The sequence below is a fragment of the Lampris incognitus genome, chromosome 4, assembly GCF_029633865.1.
Source record: "Lampris incognitus isolate fLamInc1 chromosome 4, fLamInc1.hap2, whole genome shotgun sequence".
NCBI lineage: Eukaryota > Metazoa > Chordata > Actinopteri > Lampriformes > Lampridae > Lampris > Lampris incognitus.
This window is the reverse complement of record NC_079214.1, coordinates 71,429,472-71,443,374: the sequence shown is the minus strand read 5'-3', so window position 1 is coordinate 71,443,374 and position 13,903 is coordinate 71,429,472. Positions and strand designations below refer to the sequence as shown.

Below are 13,903 nucleotides of genomic sequence, written 5' to 3'. Positions count from 1 at the left end.
TCCTGTTACAAAGACCAGTTACATAAGGACAGACACTGTTACAGACGCTGCCTTGTGACACACTTATTTGTCCTCTTGGTGTTCAGAGCCAAGTGAATTCATTTCGACACAAATATTTGCACATTCTCGAAATTGTGTGTGTGTGTGTGTGTTCCTACCAAAGACAGGGCCGTCTGTGTTTGGTGCAGTAGTGGTTCTGGGAGCAGGGACAGGTGGATACACTCAGGAATCTTTATTGTTCCTCCATCGAGGTCAGCAATGATAACATCCAACTCGGGGGAAACACAAACAAGGCAGACATGTCAAGTGGCTGGACTTCAGCTGGCGGGAGTACTGTGATGAACAACTTCATGACTGTTGAGCCAAAACTGGCTAAACTAAGATTTTTGCAGTAAGCTCAATGAGTCAACACCTCAGTGTTAAAACGTAATTTTAATCTACCCTGGATAGTGGACGGTATGTCTCAACTCCTAACTTGCACCTACACTTTTCGGGTTATCATGATATACTGTGAAAGATTTCAACTTGGTAACAATGCTCACATGTTTATTTATACTTTGCAATTTGTGGGGTCTGTTTCTGTCTCAATGTAAGTGAAATATGTTAAACTACCTGTGATACAGATGCACTCACCAGATCCTGGATTTCATTCTGGAACATGGAGTGTACTCCTATGATGAATGGTGTGGGCGAGCTCAGCACCTCTAGCAGCCGGGAAGGCAAAATGGGGATGTATGGGTAACTGAGTTGATAACAGAATATAAAACAGGAGAAAAGCCATTATAAAAAGAAGTCTGTAATTGGTGAGCATTAGATCTGAAACAGGATATTTTAATAGTACCATGAACCATGTTCTTTATAAATCCAATGCAGAGAATGGAAAGAATGTAGTTAAGTGTGTATTATGTTAAAATCCACATATTAACTAATTCATGGGGTATAAAGAAGAGAATACGTGCCAACTAGAGATAGGAAAATATTCATAAACTTGGTAATGAAATTATTCAATGATACACAGAAGAGGGCACCCTACAATTCTCTAATCAGAGGTACTATAAGATGGGGAATAGCCAGGACATTTATCAGCATTCCAGTTACATAAGACAATTAAGCAAGCCATGTTCCATCCATCCATCCATTATCCAAACCGCTTATCCTGCTCTCAGAGTCGCAGGGATGCTGGAGCCTATCCCAGTAGTCACCGGGCAGCAGGTGGGGAGACACTCTGTACAGGCCGCCAGACCATCACAGGGCCCACCCACACACACATGTAGGGACAATATAGTATGACTGATTCACCTGACCTACATGTCTTTGGGCTGTGGGAGGAAACCGCAGCACCCGGAGGAAACCCACGCGGGGCTCGAACCCAGGACCTTCTTCCTGTGAGGCGACTGCGCTAACCACTGCGCCACCATGCAAGCCACATTGTACCCCAAAAAAGTAATCATTCCTCTAAAAATATAGTGACCTAATGGAAGGGTAGATCAGAGGCTTTCTCCATTTTAAGAAATTACATGACTCCCTAGTGATAGATAAGGAAAATAGATAGCCTTTTTTGAAGATCTCTATTCACCCAAAATGGGCAAAGAAAAGGTAAAATGATGATGCAACCTATAACGATGAGAAGAAGAGGCTTTTAAGGGGTAGTCAAAACCTTGAAAAATAAGTCACCAGGTACAGAGGGGATATCAAGGGGATATTGAAAAGTGCTTTAAGGACAAACTCACAATCATTTTGCGGTGAGTATTTAATTATGCTTTATTGTAGAACTATCACCAGGGAATATGGGCAAAAGCACTGATTTTAGTTATCCACAAAGGGAAAGACCATAATAAAATCATATCACCCTATAAGTCTTCTCTGCACAGATCTGAAGATATGATTAACGATGGCAAGGACAGTTCCGACAATAAATGCAAAGCTAATCAGCCTAGCCCAAAAAGAATTAATACCTGGCAGAGAAGAAACAAACAATATTAGCGCAACTCTGAACATGATTTCAGAAACTAAAAATAAAAAGGCTCATGGTTATCTTTATTGCTGGTGGTAGTTGGACTTGGAGCAGTTTCATTTGAAGAAAGGAAGCAGATAAGGGTGTCCACTACCATCTTCATTGTTTGCCATTAGCAAAGAACCACTTGTTGCGTTGACAAGAAAACCTTCAAATATCTGGGGTGCTGGATGCAAGCTGGAGGTTGCATAAAATATCACTTTATGCAGACCCTCTAACTTCTACTCTAGCATCACAGAAAGTTGAATCAGTTCATCTAGACACAACGTTTATTGAGAGAGAAACGTTTCATCATTAATCTGAGTGACCTCTTCAGTCTCAACTGACTACGGGGAGACACCCTGTACAGGCCACCAGTCCATCACATGGGCGACATATTCACACCTAGAGACAATTTAGTATGGCCGATTCACCTGACCTCAATGCTATTGCACATACAGACAACGAAATTTGTTTTCTGTCCTTAACCCATCCTATACTAGGAACAGTTGGCAGCTGCATTGTAGCATCTGGGTACCAACTCCAGCTCTTCTTTTCCTATTGCCTGGGGCACAGAGTATTAACCCTAACATGCATGTCTTTGACAAACTCTCTGTACTGATGCAGATGTTAGGCCTCGTGGATATTTTGTTTAAGAGTTCATCTGGTTGCCTTTTCACTATCCATTAATTGTAATTTGTTTTTTGTTGTTTTTGCACACTTTTATACAGTTATGGTGACAGACTCTCTTTCCACCTCCCTACCTTCATATTTTGAGTGTAATTCATTCACCAAAAAAAATACAAAATGCACAATAAACAAAGTTATAGATGAATTTGTCTGATAGCATTATTATTTTCAAATTTTCTATAGATATCACGATAATATCGTTATCGTGAATCCTTTTGGCCACAATAATCATAGTGAAAATCTGATATCTTGACAGCCCTAATCTGAACAGTTCGAAAAGTCCATATATTAACAATGCACCAAATATTTTGAACTCATTGGAAAGCAAAGAATTGAATGGACGATGGAATGCATATGTTAAAGACGACTGTCGGGGATGAACACATATGTTAAAGACAACTGTCGGGGATGAACGCATATGTTAAAGACGACTGTCGGGGATGAACACATATGTTAAAGACGACTGTCGGGGATGAACACATATGTTAAAGACGACTGTCGGGGATGAACACATATGTTAAAGACAACTGTCGGGGATGAATACATATGTCAGCAGCTAGCCAGGTCAACAGAACAAGCACATACCTATATTTCAAGGGGAACATCAGGGCCTCCAATGCACGGCACGCCTCTCCCAGCCTCTGGTAGCTGGTGGAGTGGAACAAAACCTTGTGCTCTGTCAGAACGGCACAAAACAGGCTAAGAACATTCTGGATTCCTGCAGGGGGGAAAAGGGAAAAGTCATTAATGAGGCAGTGTGTGTGACTTTTACATTATTCCAGAACAATTGATCAAAACATGCTGTCTGTGGAGGATTCCAGAAATATTCACTTGGGACTGCGTGATATGAAATACTTTTCCAAATCCATGCAGAAGGTTCAAGCTGCAAAAATACTGTTTGTGGTCAGGACATGGTAGCAACATTAACATCATTTCTGTAACATCAGCAGTAACTTGCTTGGTGCATAATGGGGGAAAAAACAAATTTTCTAATTCAAATGGGACAGTATAGATTGAATGATGCAAAGTTAATACAAACACAGGAAAACATCTCAGAAACTACACTTTCATACCACGTAATAACTAACATGTCACATACCGATGTGACAGGCCAAATGAATTCTAAGTTTACACTTCCCGTTATTGTTTCCTATCAAGCAACTGACAGACCAATCCATCACACATTGGAGTGATAAAGCCAGAGGAACACTGGCGGCCATCTGCACCACCGCAGGCGCTGAGTCCAGAAGTCCGGCTGTCTCAGTCAGGTTCTTCACAAATAAACAAAAACAGGAAACTGAGCAATGGGATCAACAAAATCTGAGGCTGCGTCTGAAATGGCATACTAGCATAATATTTAGTGCACCAAAATAGTATGTGTGTGCCTAGTATGTCTGAAACGATAGTGTGCATCACGCAGAATACAACAAACACCCAGATGTCACACTACACCCTAAGAATTTCTGGAGTATGCAAACACAGGACACGACACTGGGCATGAATATTCCACACTGCACTGCCAAACTTCACAACAACAAGCAACAATGGTGAAGGGCAATGAAAAACCTTACCGGCAGAACGACAGAATGGTTGAAATTTAAGAGTTACTTTCACTTTGCTAAGCAGAAAGTGGTTAAAATCCCTGTTTATTTTTGCATTTAAAAAAGACGTGGATCATTGCACCAGTCATTTGTGCACAACATGTCGTCATTAACACTCAAAGAGCTGAAAGTAAGTGCTGCGGCTCTATGATTAAGTACTATGTCCAAACACCCATTGTACTTTCTTACTCACATACTAATAGTATGCTGAAAGCGAGTACACATATGTAGTATGTAGCAAGTAGTATGTGATTTTGGACACAACCTGAGTCTCAAGGCAAGTTTGTGGTTGAGCAGGCCAACCAAATTTTGGTTTTTCACGTGAATATATTCGGAAATAATCACATCAAGACCATATCCAAATGCTATTTTGGCAAGTTTTTTTGTGAAGAGGGATACACAATCCTTTGCAGTGCACATGTGACCATGCTATGGGACTTGGTTTGGAAATTACACCTCATAGGCATCAGTTTATGTATGGTATCTGGGTTCAGCTCGTCTGTTGCCCTTCTGCTGTTTCCTTATTTTATGGAAACAGTGACACGTTTCCGAGCCCTGAGCACAAAAAAGGACAGTAGCCGACCCAACAACACAAGGGACAAAGGCAGTAAACAACAAACAGCAAGCCTGCTGATAGTTGCTCCTACCTTCTTCCCCCTGGGGGGGGGGGGTGCATTTCCTGTGCAGTGTGTGACATGCTCCATGTACATTCCTTTCCAGTGACTGGGGTGACCTGTGCACGCAGAGCAGCGTGTGGACCTGACACATGCCTGCTCACTGGCCTCCACATCCACACCTTATATGGACAAAGGGATGACCTAATGACTGGACACAATATGCTGCTTCTCCATACTTACGTGTGGTCGTTCAGCTAACCTGCCTGAAAGGGAGAGGCACGACATGTTTTGTCACCAAACACAGGCGAGTCCAGCAGGCCTGAGAACGACTGACACTATCAGCAGTTCCTAACACCCACGATATGAGTCCAGCAGGCCTGCGAACGACTGACATTATCAGCAGTTCTAAACACTCATGATATGCTTCAGAAGCTCATGCAAACGAAATGCTGAATGTTGTGTAAATTGCAATATTGTCCTCAAAAGGATCTACCTTTCAGGAATCATAATTTGCATTGTAAATATGGCTATGCTACACAATCGGACACAAAAATTGTGATATATTATTAGCCAATATAATTAAATTGGGATTTGGGACGCAGCCAAAAATAATAATTATCAGTCAGGTATTGTCAGAAGTATAACAGATGAATGGTAACAGACAGCAGATATACAAGCAGGCCATGGACCAGAAGATGTCTGTGTTCTTCTGGATGACTATTAGTGAGCACATGTTACCAGATATACAATCGGGCCATGGACCAGAAGATGTCTATGTTCTTTCTGATGACTATTAGTGAGCACATGTTACGAGATATATAATCATGCCATGGACCAGAAGATGTCTATGTTCTTCCTGATGACTATTAGTGAGCACGTTACAAGATATACAATCAGGCCATGGACCAGAAGATGTCTATGTTCTTCCCGAAGACTATTAGTGAGCACATGTTACAATATATACAATCAGGCCAAGGACCAGAAGATGTCTATGTTCTTCCCGATGACTATTAGTGAGGACATGTTACAAGATATATAATCAGGCCATGGACCGGAAGATGTCTATGTTCTTCCTGATGACTATTAGTGAGCACATGTTACAAGATATACAATCATGCCATGGACCAGAAGATGTCTATGTTCTTCTGGATGACCGTTAGTGAGCACATGTTACAATATATACAATCAGGCCACGGACCAGAAGATGTCTATGTTCTTCCCGATGGCTATTAGTTGAGGACATGTTACAAGATATACAATCAGGCCATGGACCAGAAGATGTCTATGTTATTCCTGATGACTATTAGTGAGCACATGTTACAAGATATATAATCATGCCATGGACCAGAAGATGTCTATGTTCTTCTGGATGACCGTTAGTGAGCACATGTTGCAAGATATACAATCAGGCCAAGGACCAGAAGATGTCTATGTTCTTCCTGATGACTATTAGTGAGCACATGTTACAAGATATATAATCATGCCATGGACCAGAAGATGTCTATGTTCTTCTGGATGACCGTTAGTGAGCACATGTTGCAAGATATACAATCAGGCCAAGGACCAGAAGATGTCTATGCTCTTCCTGATGACTATTAGTGAGCACAAGTGACAAGATATACAATCAGGTCATGGACCAGAAGATGTCCATGTTCTTCCTGATGACTATTAGTGAGCACATGTTACAGGATATACAATCAGGCCATGGACCAGAAGATGTCTATGTTCTTCCTGATGACTATTAGTGAGCACATGTTACAAGACAGAGCAGTATAAAGCACACAGGATGGCAGTTCATCAGACAGCCCTACTATATTCCATTTGTAGGATTATAGGTCACCTATCATTCTTGCAGCAGTGTTGCCTGAAAATCTGACGTACACAACACAGCTAGCCTGTTGGAGCTCATTGATGACCTTACTGGGACAAGTGTGCATGATGCTAACGTCAACGAACAGTCTAACAAATAGTTTGACAGAGTAACCAAACAGTCATGACACATTCAGCTATCTCCGCTTAAACTGAGACGATTTGGCTGTAAAACAAGAGACAGACACAGTCCTCCACAATAAAACAACAGATAGATACAGTCCTCCATAGTAAAACAACAGATAGATACAGTCCTCCACAATAAAACAACAGACAGATACAGCCCTCCACAGTAAAACAACAGACAGATACAGTCCTCCACAATAAAACAAGAGACAGAGGAAAAACAACTTCCATCTCTTGCATAGTTTAAATGACAGCGAGATTATGGAACTGGCCTGTATCGAGAGCGATGACGTACGTAGACTACTTTCCCAGACATGTGAACTATTGAATCCTATTTGTTTTGTGGAAGTGTTAGGATAACCTGATGAATCGGTTAACAAAACCAAGCTGGTGAAGACTGATGTAGACCACAGTTAAAGTTTATGTCAAGGCACAACCCATCTGTTTTATTCTAGTGCATCCACAATGACCACAGACATGACTTCCACGTGACCTCAGTCATTCTGGTTATGTATCCTGGATTTGCAAGTTCACAACTTGGTCTGAACAAATAAAGGAAGAAAACTGGAAAACATGACTATATACTACATTACTATATACTACATGACTATGTACTATATGACTATGTACTACATGACTATATGCTACATTACTATATACTACATGACTATAAACTACATGACTATGTACTACATGACTATATACTACATGAATATATACTACATGACCAGAGTCCAAAATTAACACTCGCCACCCGCCAAATGCGAGTAGGTTTTCTGATTGGCGAGTAAATCTCAGAAGCCTACCCGCCACATGGCGAGTAACAAAAAAAGTGAAATCCAACCACTTAATCCCCCCCATCTCTCTCCCTCTCTCTCTCCTTAGCAACAGCAATATCATAGCAACAACAATAACAGAAATTAACCAACCAAAGTGCATTAGAACAATAACATAGCAACAACAATAACAGAACTAACCAATCAAAGTGCATTAGAATGTTGCTAGATGTTACTGGCAGGTAACATTACGCACACACTCGAGAGGAACAACGACAGCAGCACCGTCACACTCGGTACTAGCCTACTCTATTCTTTTAACTAACGTTAGCCAGCAACACCAGTTACGTGGCGAGATTTAGAAGGTGCAAAACCACCATCAATAAGACAACCATGCCCCGAAGAGGAGGAAGAAGCCACCATCACCACCAAACTGAAAAAAAGAAAGTTTAGTAAAAAGTGGAGGCATGACGATAAAGGAGCTGCGAGAGGCTGGCTGGAGTATAATGCACAGACCGTGATAATGAGTTGCTGCGTTTGTCGCCAGGATCCTAAAAACCGTAGCAATTCATTTGTCATCGGTGACAAGATAATGAAGGTAGAGGGGCCGCGATGGTGTAGTGGTCTAAGCAGCGGCTTTGTGTCGATGTAGTTGCCGACTGGGGACCGGGGTTCGCACTCCAGTCTCGTCAGATCCGACTATGGCCGGACTCCATGAAGCAGCAACAATTGGCAACGCTGTCTTCGGGAGGGGGGCGGAGTCGGCTTGTGTTTGTCACATGAATGCGTCTCTGTGTGTGTCAGAAAAAGCAGTGGTTCGACCTGGATTCGCCTTGTCATGAAAGTGGTGAGGCGTCTCCTTCGAGACTGCTGGCCGGAGAGATGCAGCTGGCGAACGCATGCAGTATGAGGGTGGGTGTTTGAACTAAAATAGGGATCGATTGGCCACTAAATTGGGAGAAAAAAAGGGAAAAATCAGAAATAAATTATGTTAAGAAAAAGATAATGAAGGTAGAAAATACCAAGGGACATGAGACCCCCAGATGTCACATTACCTGTATGAAGGCCTCTCAGGCTAAATTGGAGCGTCTCCTCGCAACATCCTCCATAAAGACGCTAATAGCCATGTCTGAGCAGACCAGCATGAAAATGTAGAACATGTTTAGGACTGTGCATGCCATTGGCAAGAAGGCGAGACCACTCTCCGACTTTGAATGGATGTGCGAGTAAGTGAATTAACTTGTCATCTCAAAATATCCTTATACTGCGTAAACAAAGTGCTGGCTGTAGCTAACGTTAGCCAACTAGCACTAGTGTGTGACACCTAGCTTGCACTAATGTTAGCTGTGTGCTAGCTGCAACACCATGAAACAGGTTAAAACTGACTGGCGGTCCAACCTCAACTCAGACACACTCTGGGATCTACTGATGGTGCAGTTGTCATCTCCCGAGATCAGGGAGTATGACCCAACCAGTGCTGTTGATCTGTGGCACCAAGACTGTCAGGAGCAGGAGGCCAGGCTTCATGGATGGTGCAAAGAGAGTGGCTGCTGTAGAGTGAGAAGTAGTCTGGGACTAGGGACGGGCATGTGGAGTACTCGAGTAGTTATGATAATACTGCAAATAAAACATGAAATCATACTTGTAACATTTTATCTTTTAACCACTAACTAATTTTACATAAAAATATTTTTGCTTCAGATCTGCTCTTGTCACATTTTTAAAAGCTTTTAGTCAACACAATACCTTATTCTCTCATTGATATGTACTGAAAACGTATGTATGGCACAAAAAAAGCTACTAATTATTTTGGCCGGAAAAAAATATGCTTGGCCGGGAGATTTTTTCATCTACCAGTCCCGTGCCAGTAAGCCAGAAAGTTAATTTCGGACCTTGTACACGACTATCTACTACATGACTATGTACTACATGACTATATACATGACTATATACTACATTCCTCATGACTTCAGCAGACATGGGACTGTGTATGTGTCTGAGTAGAGGATGCTGAGAGAGAAGAAATGTGATTTATTCTGCCTTGAAGCACCTTCTTCTTATCAGTTGAGCTTTAACATGGGACACTTTTGGATTAAAAATAAAAGTTTTGGTATTAATTTTTTTCTAAACTTCATGGACAGTGAAGTGCAGATTATGAAACATCAGAGCCATTCTCGCCATTTTTCCCCATGTTATTTAGGGACGTTACACAACGGTTCGTTTTACCGTTAACGTTAAGGCTTTGGCTTTATAGCGGCAGTAAAGCGTTGTTTTATCGAACAGACTTAAACACCACACTGTCAGGAGCAGTCAAGATGAGTCAGGCGCTGTGTATTTTTACTTTTTATACATCCGGCTTCCCACCCGCAGACACAGCCAATTGTGTCTGTAGTGATGCCCGACCAAGCCGAAGGTAACACGGGGATTCGAACTGCCGACCCCTGTGTTGATAGGCAACAGAATAGACCGCTACGTTACCCAGGCGCCTCCGTGTATTTCTTACAAAGTACCCATTGCCTAGATGGACCAGAATCATTTCAACCCTAACAAGTTTTAATTTGTGCAAACATGGTAAAGCTGGCCACCAAACTGCATCTCATTTTCCTCATGTGGTCCTTTCTAGTCCGGGACCAAGTAAAACCATGTCATCTTTCTAGTTCTGGACAAAGTAAAACCATGTCATCTTTCTAGTTCAGGGCCAAGTAAAACCATGTCATCTTTCTAGTGCGGGACCAAGTAAAACCTTGTCACCTTTCTAGCCTGGGACAAAGCAAAACCATGTCCCCTTTCTAGTCCGGGAATAAGTAAAACCATGTCCCCTTTCTAGTCCAGGAATAAGTAAAACCATGTCACCTTTCTAGTCCGGGACAAAGTAAAACCATGTCACCTTTCTAGTCCGGGATAAAGCAAAACCATGTCAACTTTCTAGTCTGGGACAAGGCAAAACCATGTAATCTTTCTAGCCTGGGACAAAGCAAAACCATGTCCCCTTTCTAGTCCGCGAATAAGTAAAACCATGTCCCCTTTCTAGTCCATGACAAAGTAAAACCACGTCATCTTTCTAGTCCAGGACAAAGTAAAACCATGTCATCTTTCTAGTCCAGGACAAAGTAAAACCATGTCATCTTTCTAGTCCAGGACAAAGTAAAACCATGTCATCTTTCTAGTCCAGGGCAAAGTAAAACCATATCACCTTTCTAGTCCAGGACAAAGTAAAGCCATGTCATCTTTCTAGTCCAGGACAAAGTAAAACCATGTCATCTTGCTGAATGAATCTGAAATATGTCCCACAAACTAAACCGTTTAATTAAAGGTATGAAAACAAAGGCAGAAACTTGACTACGACAAATCTTGTTAGAGCAGTTCACATTACTGTCACATTACCGACGCCTGCCATGTAAGCCTCTGAAATAGTTTAGCACCAAAATGGTGTGTGGATACATGACAAAGTGCAGCAGGAAGCTGTTGTGGTAAATTTGCTGTATAAAGTAAGCTCTATATCAACTCCAACTAAACAACCTGACACGCAGTCACACACACTGGTCATGAACATTAGGTTATGTTCACTCCTCATCTGATTTAGTGACTTGTAGCTGCGCAGTACTGATGGCAGCTCCAGGACCCACCTAGCTGCTGGAAGAGCAGGGCCACACTCTTGCCTGTTATGGGCAGATTGTTGTTCAGAGGAGTCTGGATGAGCTGTCGATCCCCTGCTCCAAGAGAAAACAACTTCTGCAAAGGAAAGGAAAAGAAGTAAAGGTCAAAAAGGAGAAAACATTGTCTAGAGTTCAGAGCTTTTCAAGAAAACGTCTACAGCCCCCACATATACAGGACAGAGCAGTGCGAAACCCAAAAAATATGACAGATATAAGAAATGCAAGCAGCTGGAGGGGACACCACCTACTGAACACCACGTGACTGCCATGGTGAGTGTAAGCCTCTTATAGGTGGCAGTTTTATATAAAAGAATTTCATAAGGATCAAGTCTGAGTGACACTGAAATATAACACCCAAACTAAGCTGCTTGCATAAAGCTCCAAAAACAAAGCCAACAGCTGCAGGACTGAATTTTCACTTCCAGCGACTTTATAGTCACAAATGGAAACTTGGCTTGCAGTCAGAAGCACAAGATAAAAACAACACAGTCAATCAATCAGTCAACTGGGTGAATAGATCAAAAAGGATTAAAAAAACATATAAATACATGAAACCAACACAGTACAAATTACACAACTAAATGAATTTGCTGTCTTAGAGGAAAGGAAACCTAAATTAAATCTTCTACTACTACTACTACTACTTTTGGCTGCTCCCGTTAGGGGTCACCACAGCGGATAAACCGTTTCCATCTTGTCCTGCCTGCTGCATCTTCCTCTGTCACCTGCATGTCCTCTCTCACCACATCCATAAACCTCCTCTTTGGCCTTCCTCTTTTCCTCTTTCCTGGCAGCTCCACATTCAGAATCCTTCTCCCAGTCAGGAATCAGGAACAATTTATTGTCATTTCTTTCATGTACTTGCGTACACAAAAGAAACAAAATTTCGTTTAACCCAGCCCACGGCAGTACGACACTTCCAAAAACAACACCACCAAAAACATACAAAAACAGAGAGAACAAAGCAAAAAAAAAAACAACAACAACACACAAACAGTTAACAATACAGTCCACTCAGTGCAACACTGCTGGTCTGTATGGGCTAGCAGTTAGCTTAGCCTGCCCCGCTGTCAAGGGCGCACTGCCCGCCCTCGGTGCTCCCTCTTCGGGTGTAGCTCCAGGCAGGGCCGTGGTCCCTGGGCCCACTGGATATAGCAGACCAGGCTGAGGGAGCCTGGTCTGCTGTTAAAAGTCGGGCGGATGCGTTCTGGACCAATTGGAGTCTCTTGATAGAGCTAGCACTGATGCCACAGAGGAGTGAGTTGCAGTAATCAAGGCGGGAGGAGATGAAGGCATGGATTAGTATCTCAGCAGCAGGGCATGTGAGAGAGGGTCTTATTTTTGCAATGTTGTGACCAGGCTCATCACACCAATAACAGCCGTCAGTCAGTCAGCTGCAGTGGACGTCGCCTGGATTTTGGAGGCCATCGCCGAGACTGCTGTGGTGGAAGCCAAACTTGGTAGACTGCATCCTCTTTGTCGGCCAACCTGATGTGCAGTTAGACAGCTGTGGCCTTCTGCTGGGTAAGCCACGTGGAGAATACGACCATGGCCCGTTCAGCTTCACAGAGAGCCTCAGTGAGGGACTAGGGCACGGTGAGGCAAACACTGGTACAACTGCTCCAGCGTGAATCCCCGTGAGAAAGCGTGGAGGGCCAGCTCTTCTTGGGTGGCTGTGCTGAATTGCGGGTAACCATGTTGGACGTGTAGCCTCACATCTACGGTGAAGGTACCAGGCTCTCTCTCCCTCTCTTGGTGGTGGCTGGCTAGCTGCTCTCTGCTCTGGTCAGTGAAGAGCTGTTGCCCGAATCGCCTCTCCAGCGCCATGGTCAGGGCTTAGAGGTCCTGCTGCTCTGCTGGGGCTAGGTCAAGGAACATCTGCAAAGCACTTCCCTCCAACACCAGAGCCAGGTGGATGGCAGCTTCCTCATTGCTCCATCTGTTGTGCCATTGCTGCCTCGGAATTAGATTTTAGAATTTTACACTGGCGACGAGGATTCCATTTTTTTTTTCAAAAACATGGCTGCTGCATTGCCATCGTTCCCTGCTTTTGATATTGTAGCAAATTCAGGGGGCAGCCGGGAACCGCCGCAGCTGGGACGTGAACCCAGGTCACCCATACCATGGGCGACTTCGTGAACCAGTCGACTTAAGGGCTGACCCGTTAGCCAAGGGCTAGCGAGTGTAGTCATTTGTGGTCGTTACACTACCCCCCTCCTTCGGGAAGCGCATCCCCATGCTTCAGCATATCAGTTCCCTCACACCTCTGGGTGCACGCGCCACCGATGGCCTCACGGTCTCACCATCCCACTTCTGACACCAATGTAGCGAATTCAGGGGGGAGCTGGGAACTGCCACAGCCGGGATGCGAACCCGGGTCACCCGCACCACGTGCGGCTGCGCTAACCAGTTGACAAAAGGGTCCGACCCATTAGCCAAGGGCTAGCGGGTCTAGTCATTCATGATCGTTACAATATCAATGAAGATCAGAACTCATCTGTTCATTGGAAGAAGTGGTTACAGCGTTTTGAAAACTTCATAATTGCTCTAGCTATAAAGGATGGTACAAGAAAAC

General features: G+C 43.3%; 1 protein-coding gene across 3 annotated transcripts in view; it reads right to left on the bottom strand.

The window, feature by feature from the left end:
- Positions 1 to 13,903, bottom strand: part of sbf2 (SET binding factor 2) — a 364,253-nt gene that overhangs the window by 219,757 nt on the left and 130,593 nt on the right. For all 3 annotated transcript variants that reach the window (XM_056278149.1, XM_056278150.1, XM_056278151.1), the window contains exons 6-9: positions 11,299 to 11,404; positions 3,269 to 3,401; positions 634 to 742; positions 159 to 272 (exon numbers count right to left, since the gene is read on the bottom strand). In XM_056278149.1, coding sequence (XP_056134124.1) covers positions 159 to 272; positions 634 to 742; positions 3,269 to 3,401; positions 11,299 to 11,404 — 462 coding nt within the window. The remainder of the gene's footprint in view (positions 1 to 158; positions 273 to 633; positions 743 to 3,268; positions 3,402 to 11,298; positions 11,405 to 13,903) is intronic.